Here is a 13,058-nt window from a genome sequence, read left to right as displayed (position 1 = left end):
GCAGGGATCTGAAACCTTTAGAAGTGAAAGAAACATTTTGTTCTCACTCCAGACACATAAAACTTCTCTAGAGCTGCAAATGTTACATAATCTTTTAAGACTGCTTATAATTTTGATCAGTATCTGCAGAATATGTTTAAAGATCCATCATTTTAAATCCATTAGGTTTTAAAATAAAACTTTACATTTTAGCTGGCAGATGGAGAGATTTTTTCCAATTTTTTTCTGTTATTTGTTGAAAACTGTTTATTTTATTCCATGTTAAGTTTATTTCGATGCGTAATGTCTGTGACCTCTTGAGACTATAGTTTAGATTTTTGTTGGGGCTTTTTATCTTAAGCTGATTCCTTACAGTTTTCAACATAAATAAGAAAATATCACATATTCTTTAAAAGTGGAAATTTACTGCAATTATCCAATCAAAAAACTGATAAATTGTTTAAACTTACATTTGTTATTACGTCTGTATTTAAAAGGCTGACAAACTGACCACTTTTCTTCTACTCCTGCTCTCCAATTTGCACCATTTGCTGTAATTTCAGCTGTTTACTTTGTTTTCTGTGTTTTTCCTCTCAGTTGAAGGTATTTGGTGTTTGTAAACTGGTTCATCTTATCTGTCATAAATCTTGCAAACGGCATCAGTCCTGCTCAGCTCGGTGGTTTCAGCCTTTATGCAGAAAGACTTTAAGCTCCGACGCCTCTGAGGACGAGGAGGACACGTCCCGTCTCGCTGCCAGGAGTTTTTATTCTAGGCGGGGTGATAATCCAGACTGATATGTCCAGGATTATCCTGATGAAATTCACTATTTGTGGACCTGGTTTCTGCCTGGAGGATTAAATACAAAGCCAAAGAGAGAAAGGAAGCTCCAACATGAAGTCTGGATAATTTAGAATTACAGCTGAAACGATTAATCAACTTAATCGCAATTAACAGACTGTTGAAATAATCATCAACTAATTTAATAATCGATTAATAGTTAAAAATATAAATTTGCTGAAAAACCAACACAGAGCAACAATTAACCCCAAACTGTTAAAGAAATGTAAACATTTTACATTTAGTTGCCATTTTAGCTTCACCTGGTTCAAATTCTGCAAGAAAAAACTCCTAGAAGCAGATTTTACTGTCCAGTTAGAGCCAACAGACTTTAAAAAACCATTTTAGCTGCAGATGGATCCTTCGAGCGTTCACTAAAGGAATGCTCTTATTACATTTCAGACATTTTTATGTTCTCAAGGAAAATGGATTCTTTTTTTGCTTATTTGCATCTTTTAATGTATTTTTAATATTGTATAAATTAGTCTTGAGTAGTTAAATGAAAAATCTGCAGAACGTAGCATTTTTTTATCCGATTAATCTTTAGAACAATCCATCACTTTATGATTAATCATTAGTTGCAGGCCTGTTCATAATATTTACATTGAAACTCAGGTTGCATTTTTACAGTTTTATCTCCTGTTTGGAGATACAACAATACAGGAAACGTTTTAAAGGCCATTTTTAAAATCATGATGTAAATCTTCAACATTTTAGACAAAAATAAAAGTATTGAGTCTATTTGAACCTGGATCTTTGAAGAGAAAGCTCTGTTTGTTTAGCGTTTGAATTTCAAAATCAACAATCTTTCTTCAGCTTGAGGCACTCCTTCTCCATACAGTGAGACCACCCATTGCTAATATTTGTTCTGCAAATTAAAACCAGTTTTCTGTACGTGCAGGGTTGGAAGAGGAGGAGACGTTCTTCGTCTAAAACTTCTAAATAATCCAGGCGTTTGTAGCTAAAAGCTCCTGAATATCAGAGCCGCGGCGCCGAAACTCCAGCAGATAACGAAACTCGTCTTGATCAGCAAAATTTAAACACGAGTCACCAAGGCTTTCAGTCAAACATGCTTTAATCTTCTTACCGGGTCTCTGACCAAACGGCTGCCAGAGTTCACAAAAAGGACGTTGTTGTTGTTGTTGTTGTTTATAGTACGTCTAAATCCTGATACGTTGTTTACGTTGCAGCAGGTCGAACTTTTGGCCTGGCAGCCAGAAATGTCGAGCTGAAAGAACAAACTCCTCTGTTTCTATCATAATTTCATTTTTACCTTTAGCAGTTGAACTATAAATTACTTTAGACTTAAAACATAAATGTTTTGCAGGTTGCCAGATAAAAAAACAACAAACTGTATCTTAATTTTCTGAGGTTGATCATATTTTCCTCCATTTTTTTTTCTTTTTGGCACCAAGAACAGCATATGGCTCAAGTCTGCGTTTTAGTAAAATGATTGTTTTACAAATAAATTAAATCAAATTAAAAGGGCCTTATATTTTCCTTTTAAGATCTTAAATAGTCTTTTTTGACGGGCTGCACCGTAGCATGGTTTTTAAATCTGTAGCCACTGCCTGAACTTTACCAATTCTTGCATAAATGAAGAGCAAAGTTGTTTCAAAAGCTTCAGTCTTGCTGGTTTTCTTAATTTATTCACTCATTTATTTTGTTTAAGTGTCACTTTTGTAAGAAAACATTTCAACTCTAACCACCCTGAATGGGAATAACCTTTAGTTAAATAATGTTGCCATTAAACGAACAACAAAGTATTGGCTAATGTAGCTAGCTGGAGCAGGCAGCTCCTTCTTCCTTTGAAGATTAACTTCAACAAACTCTGACAATTTTCCTTTGTGCAAATATTTTCTAATGGCTTTAAGCTTGTGAACAAATCCTCTGTGCTGCTTTGCTGTAATCTGTTTGAACTTTAGTTATTCCAGTAGAAAGAAAAACGGTTTTAAACTTTATGAATTTGAAATGTGCATGCTGAACTACCACTGCACATTTCTGTGAACGTACCATCTCCACTGTGAAGCAGGGAGGAGGCTGCGTCATACTGTGGGGGATGCTTTTGTTCAGCCTCTATGGAGCTAAATATGGGGACAAATTTGTGGATTTCTTTTTCTTTATGTAAAGAAGCTTTCCTGCCATTTCCTATGTTGCCATTTATGTTAAAGTCTTGAAAAACACATTGAATGGCTAAAAGAGAAGTTGATTTTATTACTAATATATTGCAGTTCCCTCCAATGTAACTTTCATGCCCTGTATATCTTAAAGATGTTTTTTGTTTTTAAATTACCCCTTCGGAACAAATAGAAGAAAATAAACTCAAACTGTATAAAGCTAGGAGGAAAACTAACTCATCCTGTTAAAGGGACAGTGTCATCTAAAATCTAGTTGGTTTTTTAGCTTCCCATCATGTTATAATGTTTTTCCCTGCAGTGTTGCTTTGATTCTTTCCTTTAATCTCCATGGCAACCACTCAGCTTGTACAACGCCTGGTTGGCCTTAGCTCCGCCTTCCAGGCGCAGCTCCTCCCACAATCAGCTCCTTCAGACTAGCCAGCAGCAATTAGCCAACAGCTGCTGAGCTCATTATAGGAGCTGCTGCTCAGAGCAACGTTGGTAAAAATGGTAAAGGGTTAATACAGGAGCCATGTTGGGACGACTTCCTGAAGGCGGAGCTTAAGAAAGAGTAGGAGATTTAAAGAGACAGAGGTCCAATTTCAAGACGTTAAATTATAAAGTCAAATTTCATTTAAGTCGTATTTAATGTACAGCATTTTTATGACAACAGAAGTTAACTACCCTTTTAAGTTCTCACTGCTTTTGTCCCCAAGATGAATAAAAATAAAACTTGCTATGCTACACTGATCATCCACTGAGAAGTTCTGCATTACAGTGAGTGGATGAACATAACAGAGGATTCATTCATCCAGGAGGAGCGGATGTAAAAAAACAAAAAAGGATTCACACAATCTGGACTCATTAGCTGGACAGAATTTGATCAGGATGTTTGCATTCGACAGAAAGGAAGTGAGCAAATGAACGAATGAGGGAGTCGGGGTGAAACAGTAACTCCTGTGGGAAAGTGGCCGTCTAAACGGCAGAGACAGCAGCACCTGTTTCCACCACTTCAGATGGAGACCAGCAGATTTCTCACACCCCGTCTGCCTCGCCAACATAATTACTAATATTACATCATCACTGTCGCTGAATTAGAGCGCCGTTCCTCTGATGATTTGACTCAGACGGTGGGTTTAAACAGACTTCTGCTGGCCTGCCTGCATCATCCAGCTCTCCCTCCTCCTCTGCGTTCGCTGGCTGCAGCGTTAAACCACCCACATTCTCTCGCCGCTCTCCAGCAGAAAACCACCCACAGTTCTCTCTGAAGTAGCTGCTACATCCATGTAACGTGTGGCATTTTATTTACTTAAATATCCGTTTAGCCGTTTAGTTATCCATGCCGAGTCCTGAATGGCAGCCAAGCTGAAAACGCCTGGAGGAAATTTAGTGATGTCAGCTCACATACCACTCAGCCGGTTTTATGCAGAGTAGCCAGAAATTTCACTCAAGTGAGAGTAGTGAGAGTAGCACCGCTAAACATGTTTTTACTCAAGTCAAAATAGAAATAAATCACTGAAGAGTGGAAAAGGTCTTTGGTAAAACGTCTACTCAAGTGCTGAGTAACTGATCAAATTATCAATCATTTAAAAATTACATCATCAGACCAAAATATAAAGTTCAGTGGAAATTTTGGTATTTCAAGGACCAAAATGGCAATAATTCATATCAGTAACAAAATCAGACAAGAGAAATCTGTAAAAAAAAAAAAAAGAAACTTATGAAACTTTAACAGAAACTGCAGCTGTGTGTCTGAGTCTGGTGAGGTTTTGGTTAAAACATGTTTGTTTTTCATTCAGTGGTAGAAAATACAGACATTTTACTTAAGAGTGAAAATACTTCATAATAAAATTACTCAAGTAAAAATAAAAAGCACAGCGAAGTAAAAATATTCCTAAAAGTAAATGTGAAGCGCGTCATTTTGACACCAGTTTATTGCTTTAAATGGTGAGTTGCGTCCTGAATGGAGTTCATTTTACCGTTATTAGAGTGGATGCAGTTTTCTGGTTGACCGCTGATCTTTAGCAGATCATTTCTGCATGTTAACAATAGTCTCCTCACTGTTGCCAACTCAACAAATTTTTTGCTACATTTATTGAAATTTCAGGCCCAGTAGGTCGACTTCACAACAGAAACATTCAGGTTGTCTTCATTTATTCTAGCAAATCAGGAAACCAAGTTGGAGGTTAACGTCAATCCAGCTGCTTCTGCCTCTATACATAAAATAAAAAACCCTTAAACTACAGAGCAATAGCTCCCAATTATAAAATTAAACATAATAACGGCTAAGACATACAAGACATCGCAAAATTACTCCTTAAACATTGCATATGATTAAATGTGTCTAAAATATATGTGTAAACATATTACTTGTAAATAAAACGCAGAACTGATCCACAGTTACCAACGGCAACAGAAAAAGAGGGCGGGGCTGTTGGTGACTGGTTGCTATAGTAACCACCAACTGCCAAGAGCAGCGTAGTGTAACTTAATTCACCAATAAATATCTGGAGAAACATCTTCTTTACTGAACCAAAATAAATCCAAACAAACTTCACGTCTATAATTAAAATAAAACCCTGTTACACGTGCAGTACCTCGCCGGCCACTAGGAGGCGCCCTGTTTGCGGGATACTTTAAGGAAGTGTCCCGCAAACAGCTTCCTTAAAGCCTTCGTCGTGTTGAAGACGATGGTTCCTCCTCCTCTGTTGAGTTCGCTGTGAACCTGGGAGGAAAAACTCTCATCTGGCACCTGAGCTCGCTGTTTGTTGGCAAAAAACAAAGTGTTTGCCTCTGTTATCCGTAGTTGCCATGGAAAGATTTATTGCATAATTACTGTTATTGGTAGTGAGCAGAGGATGGACCCCGAAGAGGCTGGATCCTAGACAGTGTTCATGAGTCAGAATAAAACCATGCCAGTTAATCAGATTTCCTTTTGGCTGCGGCGTTTTTTAGCGCTCAGTCGAACGGCTCTGGGTCTCTGTTCCTACAGGTCGAGAGGTGTGAAGTAATGGCTTTAAAATTTGTCACCATGCAGGTTTGCAGACAAAGTGGCTCCTGCTGCTTTAAAGCAAACAACAAAACAGGTGTTCTGTATTGTCTTTGTTGTTTTATGTTGTGAAACTTTCTCAAACCTATAAATGTTTGCGGGAAGTGAAAAGAACTTGCAACCAACACTGAGAGCAGACTATCAGCTATCTGCCAGAGTAAGCAAATACCTCTGCCTCTGTGTCATGAGGGAAATGTTTTTCTAAGCCGTGGAAGAACGAAAGAAGCCAAGGGCACAAAGAGCTCGATAATTACTGTCTTCTAAACAGGCAGCTGTTTACTAATGAAAACTTTTGTGATTTATAACATCTGGCCTGCAGTTTGATTGATTTATTAATGGAGAAATGTTTGATGAAACTGAGTCGTTAGCAGCTCACAGGCTTTTAGTCATGATTTAATCTGTTGGACCAGAGTATTTAAAATGGGAAAAATCAAGATTTTTCACTTTCAGTGATTTTATTATGGAAACCCAATTCTGCCAAAAAATAAAAGCACAACAGAAAAGTTATAATTTTAGGTTTTAGAGTCATAATTATGAGATTTAAAGTAATAAATTTTAAATTCAAAGTCATGATTTTGACTTTCAAGTTGATAATTATGAGATTCAAAGTCATAAATATTAAATTCAGAGTCATAATTTCAACTTTCTAAGTTATAACTATGAGATTTGCCCTTAATTATGACATTGAAGGTCATAATTATGATTCAGTCATAATTTTGAGAAAGTTATCATTTCGACTTCTAATTTCGACTTCTTAGGTCATAATTATGAGATTCAAAGTAATAAGATACTGAAGCAGTCTCAAAATTATGACTTTGAAAGTCAAAATTCTAACTTCGTACTTCATATTTATGACTTTAAATGTCAAAATTATGACTATCCTTGAAATTATGACTTTCCTTCTTGTAATTATGACATTAAAATGTGAAATTATGTTTTTAAAATCCATAATTAAGACTTCCTGTTGGGATTTTGGCAGGAATGGGCTTCCATAAGTAGTTGGTTTATTTTAAAAAATCGGAGAGACTAAAGACTCTTCCTTTTTTTTTAGGTTTCAACCACAGAAATAATTCAGAGTATGTGGAAAATTTTCATCAGAAATGTTGAGTTTAAGAGGCGACGACCTAACAGCCGACATTAGTTTTATCAGTTCATTCCCTCCATTTCTTGTGATTCATTGGTCGTGGAAATTAACAGATCCCAGACCTTTTAGCGCGCTAACGCATAGTTGAGGGTATATTTTCAGCAAAAATCATCAAAAACCACAAAGTTTTTTATTTTGAGATATTAAACTCTTTATCCTCTTTTTGACTGCAACTCAAGGACAAACCAACATGTAGATCTGTTTACACAGACAGATGGCTGTGCAGTCCAAAGTCACAGTCTACCCCCACACTCTCTCTCTGTCTCTCTCTCTCTCTCTCTCTCTCTCTCTTTCTCTCTCTCTCTCTCTCTCTCTTTCTCTATCTCTGTTTTTCGCCTAAAGACTCTGGGCCTCTGTGTCGTTGCCCGGCAGACACTGGTCCATATCCGGTGTGATTCGGGTCGAGGCTTACCCCGGTTTGTTCATCGTTGTATTTATTTGTCGCCATGTGAAGCTAGGTGTGTCCTTGACCTTTGACCTTCATGTCAAAAGCAGCTAGAAGAGATTTTACTGTCATGGTTAGTTTTTACAGCGTGTCCGCACGTCCTTAAAAAGTCTATCAGGGTGTTTTCCTCCTGATTGTCCGGTAGGTTCAGTTCGATTGGGGACCAAAATTGCCACATTTGTTACATTTTCAGCTGATGTGGTTCACTTCTCCACTAAACTGTGTCAAATGATCCAAACTAAGTGAAAAACCTGTTCCCCTCCTCGCCTGTGGGGGCGCTGCACCAAGGACCACACAAAGCACTGCTTCCTTCCTCACTAAATGTACCAAAAATGGAGTAGCATCAGATTTTAGGATTTCTCTTTTGTCTGTGGCTAAAGACCAAGAACCATTTCTCTTGTTTGTTTTGGTTTACCCAGAATGCCCTGCGCTGTAGTCCACTTCCTGCTTTTAGAGTGGTCTCCGGTGCGCATGGTGTTCACACCAGAGTTCATGTTAATCAAACTGAGGTTTTCAGATGGACCAGAGCTCGTTTTTTTTGATCGATTACGCGTTCCCACCCCCACAAGCGAACTGGACTTTCCATTGAAATGAACAGAAGTTGGATTAAAGTGGACTAAACGGGGCTGGTGGAAATGAACTCTGATATTCATGTATCTAAAATTTATGCTTTAAAATGTCTTAAATTCATTAGAAAAAATGAATTTTTTTTGTTTTTCTAATGACAATCATAGATCTTAAAATAGTCCTATCACTACAGAATGTATTGTATGTAGTTTGTTTTTCTCTTTTATGTCAGGCAAAGTTTGAGTCGCACGCAGACATCGTCATTCTGTGACCTGAGGTGGCTATCGCTAACTAGCTTCTAATATGCTTAGCTAGCTTTTATTGCCAGTTTGCTGGAGACGTTCATCTTTGCCATTGGCTGATTTCCATTGCTAACCCATTCATAACTGGGTCGATGGACCGCTGGTTTCCAGCTTTTGTTCTGAGGTTTCACTCGTCCTTAATGACATCCAGCATGTAGGTCATGAATCTGCTTCAGATACCTTGATGTGATCGGATTTAATTGGCCTTTCAGTTCACTGAATGCACTTCAAACCATCACTACTGAGCTTTGAGAAGAGTAGAGACTCTTCTACCTCACTTCAGATTTATTTTCTTCTTGTCTGAAAAGTTGCTAAATTCAGGGGACAGTGGCTGATTTTAAACCTTCGAGCTGCTGGACAAGATTGGTAAATATTCCAAAATTAAGAAAATTTGTTGGTGCAGCCCTATAATTTAGAGATCCATATTCATAATATGTGTTTTTAATTTCCATTTGCATGATTTATCATTTCTTTCTTGCTATCAAAAACTGGATGATCAAAGTTTTCACTGGTGTTTCGGATTTAACTAGCCCATTCTGTATTTACAGAGACTTCATATTTCATTTTATTTGTTGTTTTGTTTATTTATTTTAGATATTTAAAATGTCTTCCAGTTCCAGTGTGAAATGTTCATTAGAATTTAAAGTTTATCTTTGACAATGTGTTGTTGCATTATTATTTCCATTATATTACTTGAAAATTGTTTCAAAGCCACAATCCCAATAATTCCTGGGACAAAATTAAAATGAGTTATGCTGACAGGTCTGGTTGAAACTATCCTGAAAAATGAGGTTTAACAAAAATCTCTTTTTGTGTTTGTGGTACTAATTTAGAATATTTGGGTGTATGTATCATTACGGGTTATAACTTGCATCATGTAAGGTTGAGCTGCTTAGTGTAAGTAAACGGCTCCCCAAACACCATCAGGTGGGAGTGATGGTGGGAAAATCACTCCCACCTGTAGGAGTGATGGCTACTCCTGCAGGTGGGAGTGACCATCACTTTGTTACAATGTTTTTCACCATTTTTTCAAAAAATCTGCAATAAACTCACAATTATGTGTCAGTGTGAAAAAGTGCTGGGACTTGTTGACGTTTCTCAAGATAATTTGCAATAATCTGTAGGATCTAATTGATGTATTTTGGCACTAAAGACATAAAAACTGTTTTGATTTGATTGATAAAATGATGTTTATGCACACTGTTATCTTGAAGGTTCATTTTATGTCTCCCTTTAGCGTCTAGAGGGCCACATAAAGAGCCCTGACGGGCCGGATTTGGCCCCCAGACCTCGAGTTTGACACATGTTCCAAGAAGCTACAGTAGTTTATGTAACATTTTCTCATGTGAAAGCCTCAGAGCCAGGCTGTTGCATCAGATTGTGCCTCCTCGCCTAACATTGACCCCCATGTGACCCTGCAGCCCAGCACTCTGCCCCAGGGAACCATCAACATGAACCAGTGCGTGGACGTGCTGGACGGCGAGGCGCGGACGGGCCAGAAGAGCTCCCTGTGCATCCTCACCCCCGACAAGGAACACTTCATCCGGGCCGAATGCAGAGAGATCATCAACGGGTGAGGCATGGGCTGTTACCGTGACAACGGGCCATCACCACCTGCCTGTGACATCATTCACATTCAAAAATATGTCACTGATCCCAAAGGGAAATGAAATGTTGTAGTAACTCATTAATTCAAATTCTTCAGTTATTGTAGATAGTGATGACTGTTGGCAGGAAAGTTCTCCTATAGAAGTGTGTGATTTTATTTATTTTTTTCCCATATATTTTTACAAGAAATTACTCAAGAGTAAAAAAAAGTATTTGGTAAAAAGTACTGAGTAACTGATAAAATGATCAATAGTTTAATATTTAAAAATAACATCGTCAGATGGACCAAAATATAAAGTCAAGAGGAAATTTTGGTATTTTTAAGATGAAAATGACAAATAATTATACAAAAAATAACAGAATCAGGCAAAAATAAATTTCCCAAATCAGTTTCTTTCAGTAAAAAACTCATAAAACTTTAACAGAAACTTCAGGTATCTGATTAATTCTGGTTAAAAAATGTTTGTTTTTCATTCAGTGGGTAGAAAATCCAGAAATTTTACTCAAGTTGAGTAGAAATACGTCACAATAAAGAAGTAAAAAGTACAAAAACTCCTAAAAGTCAATTTCTTTGAAAAAGTTCGTAAAGTAACTGAGTAAATGTTGCTAGTTCCCACCCAAATGTGGCCAAACAGATTTTATGTTAAGTGGACTTGGCTGCAGCTGAGGCTGTACCGCCCCCTGCTGTCCGCTTCAGGCTCTGCATTGGCTCACATTCCTCCATCCAACATTTCTCTCTGACCTCAGACTTTCTGAGCAGAGACTTCAACTCTCAAGCTTTAGTCTCCATAATTTGGCTCCTGCCTTTGTTTCCGAGCCGCTTCCTCTGTGGCTGCTGCTCGCTCTGTGCAGATATTCTTGGAGAAATGTGACTCACTGCACCCACTCTTCACATCGCTACCTGCTCCATCACCATCACCTCCCACTCGGCCTCATCTGGCCTCCATGTGTCGTTACCGGAGCAACTCATGGTGCAAATCATGTTTATTTACCGTTTTCCTCATACTTCAACTATAAATGCCTCTATTAAATAACAAATGGTGTGATTAAAGTTTAAGGTTTTTAACCATTAAAGAGCAACAAAATGAAAAAAAAAAGAATTAATGTTGGTTATTTTGAATAAATTAAGTAATTTTGCTCCATTTTATTGAGACGTTTTAGTGATTTTAGCTCCTCATTCATCACATGATTTAATCAGGAATGGCTGACACTTTAATGATTCATCCGATTCAAGCTCAATGTTCTGTTGAATCCAGTTAAACCCAGTTAATCACCAAAAAATGTTTTTTATATATCAATGCCAAGATTTAAAAAGTGCAACAAAAATAATCATTTTGCTGGATTCCCTCACTCGGTGTTTACAGTTTCTGTTGCTACGGATCATTGACTGCACAGTTTATACACTAAAATGTTCTTTTTAGAAAGTTAATTCACTAAATGCTAATTTTCTAACAGTTTTTAACGATAAACTTTTTATATTCCATAAGAGAGGAACAAAAATTTGCACCTTCAAATATGAAAAAGTGCATATATTCACCTTCAGTGATAAAATTCATCCATTTATTCCTATATGTTCATAAAAAAAAGCGTTTAAAATGTTGAATAAGTTTTAGATGTTTTTTTAAATCATCACTTTTCTGCTAAATAATGTTTTATTTGTATTTTAAATGCATTAACCAATTTGGTACCAAAGGATTCAGCAGCTTGTTTTTGAGTAAACTAAGCAGTGCAGTGTGTGAAATCAGCCGGTGTGTGTGAAATAAGCCAGTGTGTGTGTGAAATCAGCCGGTGTGTGTGAAATCAGCCGGTGTGTGTGTGAAATCAGCCGGTGTGTGTGAAATCAGCCGGTGTGTGTGAAGTCAGCCGGTGTGTGTGAAGTCAGCCGGTATGTGTGTGAAATCAGCCGGTGTGTGTGAAATCAGCCGGTGTGTGTGAAATCAGCCGGTGTGTGTGAAATCAGCCGGTGTGTGTGAAATCAGCCGGTGTGTGTGAAATCAGCCGGTGTGTGTGAAATCAACCGGTGTGTGTGAAATGAGTTGGTGTGTGTGAAATCAGCCGGTGTGTGTGTGAAATCAGCCGGTGTGTGTGAAATCAGCCGGTGTGTGTGAAATCAGCCGGTGTGTGTGAAATCAGCCGGTGTGTGTGAAGTCAGCCGGTGTGTGTGAAGTCAGCCGGTGTGTGTGAAATCAGCCGGTGTGTGTGAAATCAGCCGGTGTGTGTGAAATGAGTTGGTGTGTGTGAAACCAGCCGGTGTGTGTGTGTGCCTGCGGTGAAGGTTCGGCGCCTGTAACCGCCGGGTGTTTCTGGCTCCGTCAGATGGCAGGACGCGCTGACCGTCTATCCCAGGACCAACAAGCAGAACCAGAAGAAGAAACGCAAAGTTGATCCTCCCACTCACCAGGTACGGACTCGCCTCAGACGGCCGGCGTTTTCTCACTCACCTGAAAGAGCCGAGCCGTCGAATTCAGAGAAAAAAAATGGTCTTTTTTAACCTTTATTTTTGTTTTTTCAGTCTTGCATAATCCTCCACTTTAGATCCATTTTTGGCTCTCATTTCGGTGCGTTTCAGAACATTTTTTGAAATGTTCAATTTCAGAAATTTTCTAGAAAAAACGTGGACTTTTCTGAGTTTCTACAGTCCAAACACAGAAACTTCTGTTTTTTTCTCTAAAATTTGAGTGTTTTGGCAGAAATGTTCTGGTCCTTTTTGCTTTTGATTCTCTCTACATATTGACCCCAGCAGGCCACCGTATTAGCCTCCTGGTCTCAGGTGAACTCCGTCCCGTTGTGCTAAAGTTAGCCGTGTCTGTCTGGCCCGATGGGATTAGCGGTTCTGGACGTCGCGGCCCGTTAGCATGCAGGTGTCGACTGGATGAAACCTTGGCTGGCTCACAGCGGCTGCAGCTGGATTTTCCCCTTGTAAGAAGTCGCAGGTCTCCATTACATAGAACGCTCTCCTGTTAAACATAGACATACGATACAGGAATATAACCGCAGGCCACCCAGTGC

General features: G+C 38.4%; 1 protein-coding gene across 5 annotated transcripts in view; it reads left to right on the top strand.

Moving 5' to 3' along the window:
• The window catches only part of mpripa (myosin phosphatase Rho interacting protein a), a 61,002-nt gene that overhangs the window by 15,143 nt on the left and 32,801 nt on the right, over positions 1 to 13,058 (top strand). For all 5 annotated transcript variants that reach the window (XM_088001023.1, XM_088001020.1, XM_015007072.2 and 2 more), the window contains exons 4-5: positions 9,863 to 10,014; positions 12,366 to 12,450. In XM_088001023.1, coding sequence (XP_087857149.1) covers positions 9,863 to 10,014; positions 12,366 to 12,450 — 237 coding nt within the window. The remainder of the gene's footprint in view (positions 1 to 9,862; positions 10,015 to 12,365; positions 12,451 to 13,058) is intronic.

This window comes from Poecilia mexicana, unplaced genomic scaffold (genome assembly GCF_051168715.1).
Source record: "Poecilia mexicana isolate PSO_F unplaced genomic scaffold, ASM5116871v1 scaffold_19, whole genome shotgun sequence".
Lineage (NCBI taxonomy): Eukaryota > Metazoa > Chordata > Actinopteri > Cyprinodontiformes > Poeciliidae > Poecilia > Poecilia mexicana.
Note: the sequence above shows the minus strand (reverse complement) of the source record. Positions and strands in the feature narration are given on the sequence as shown.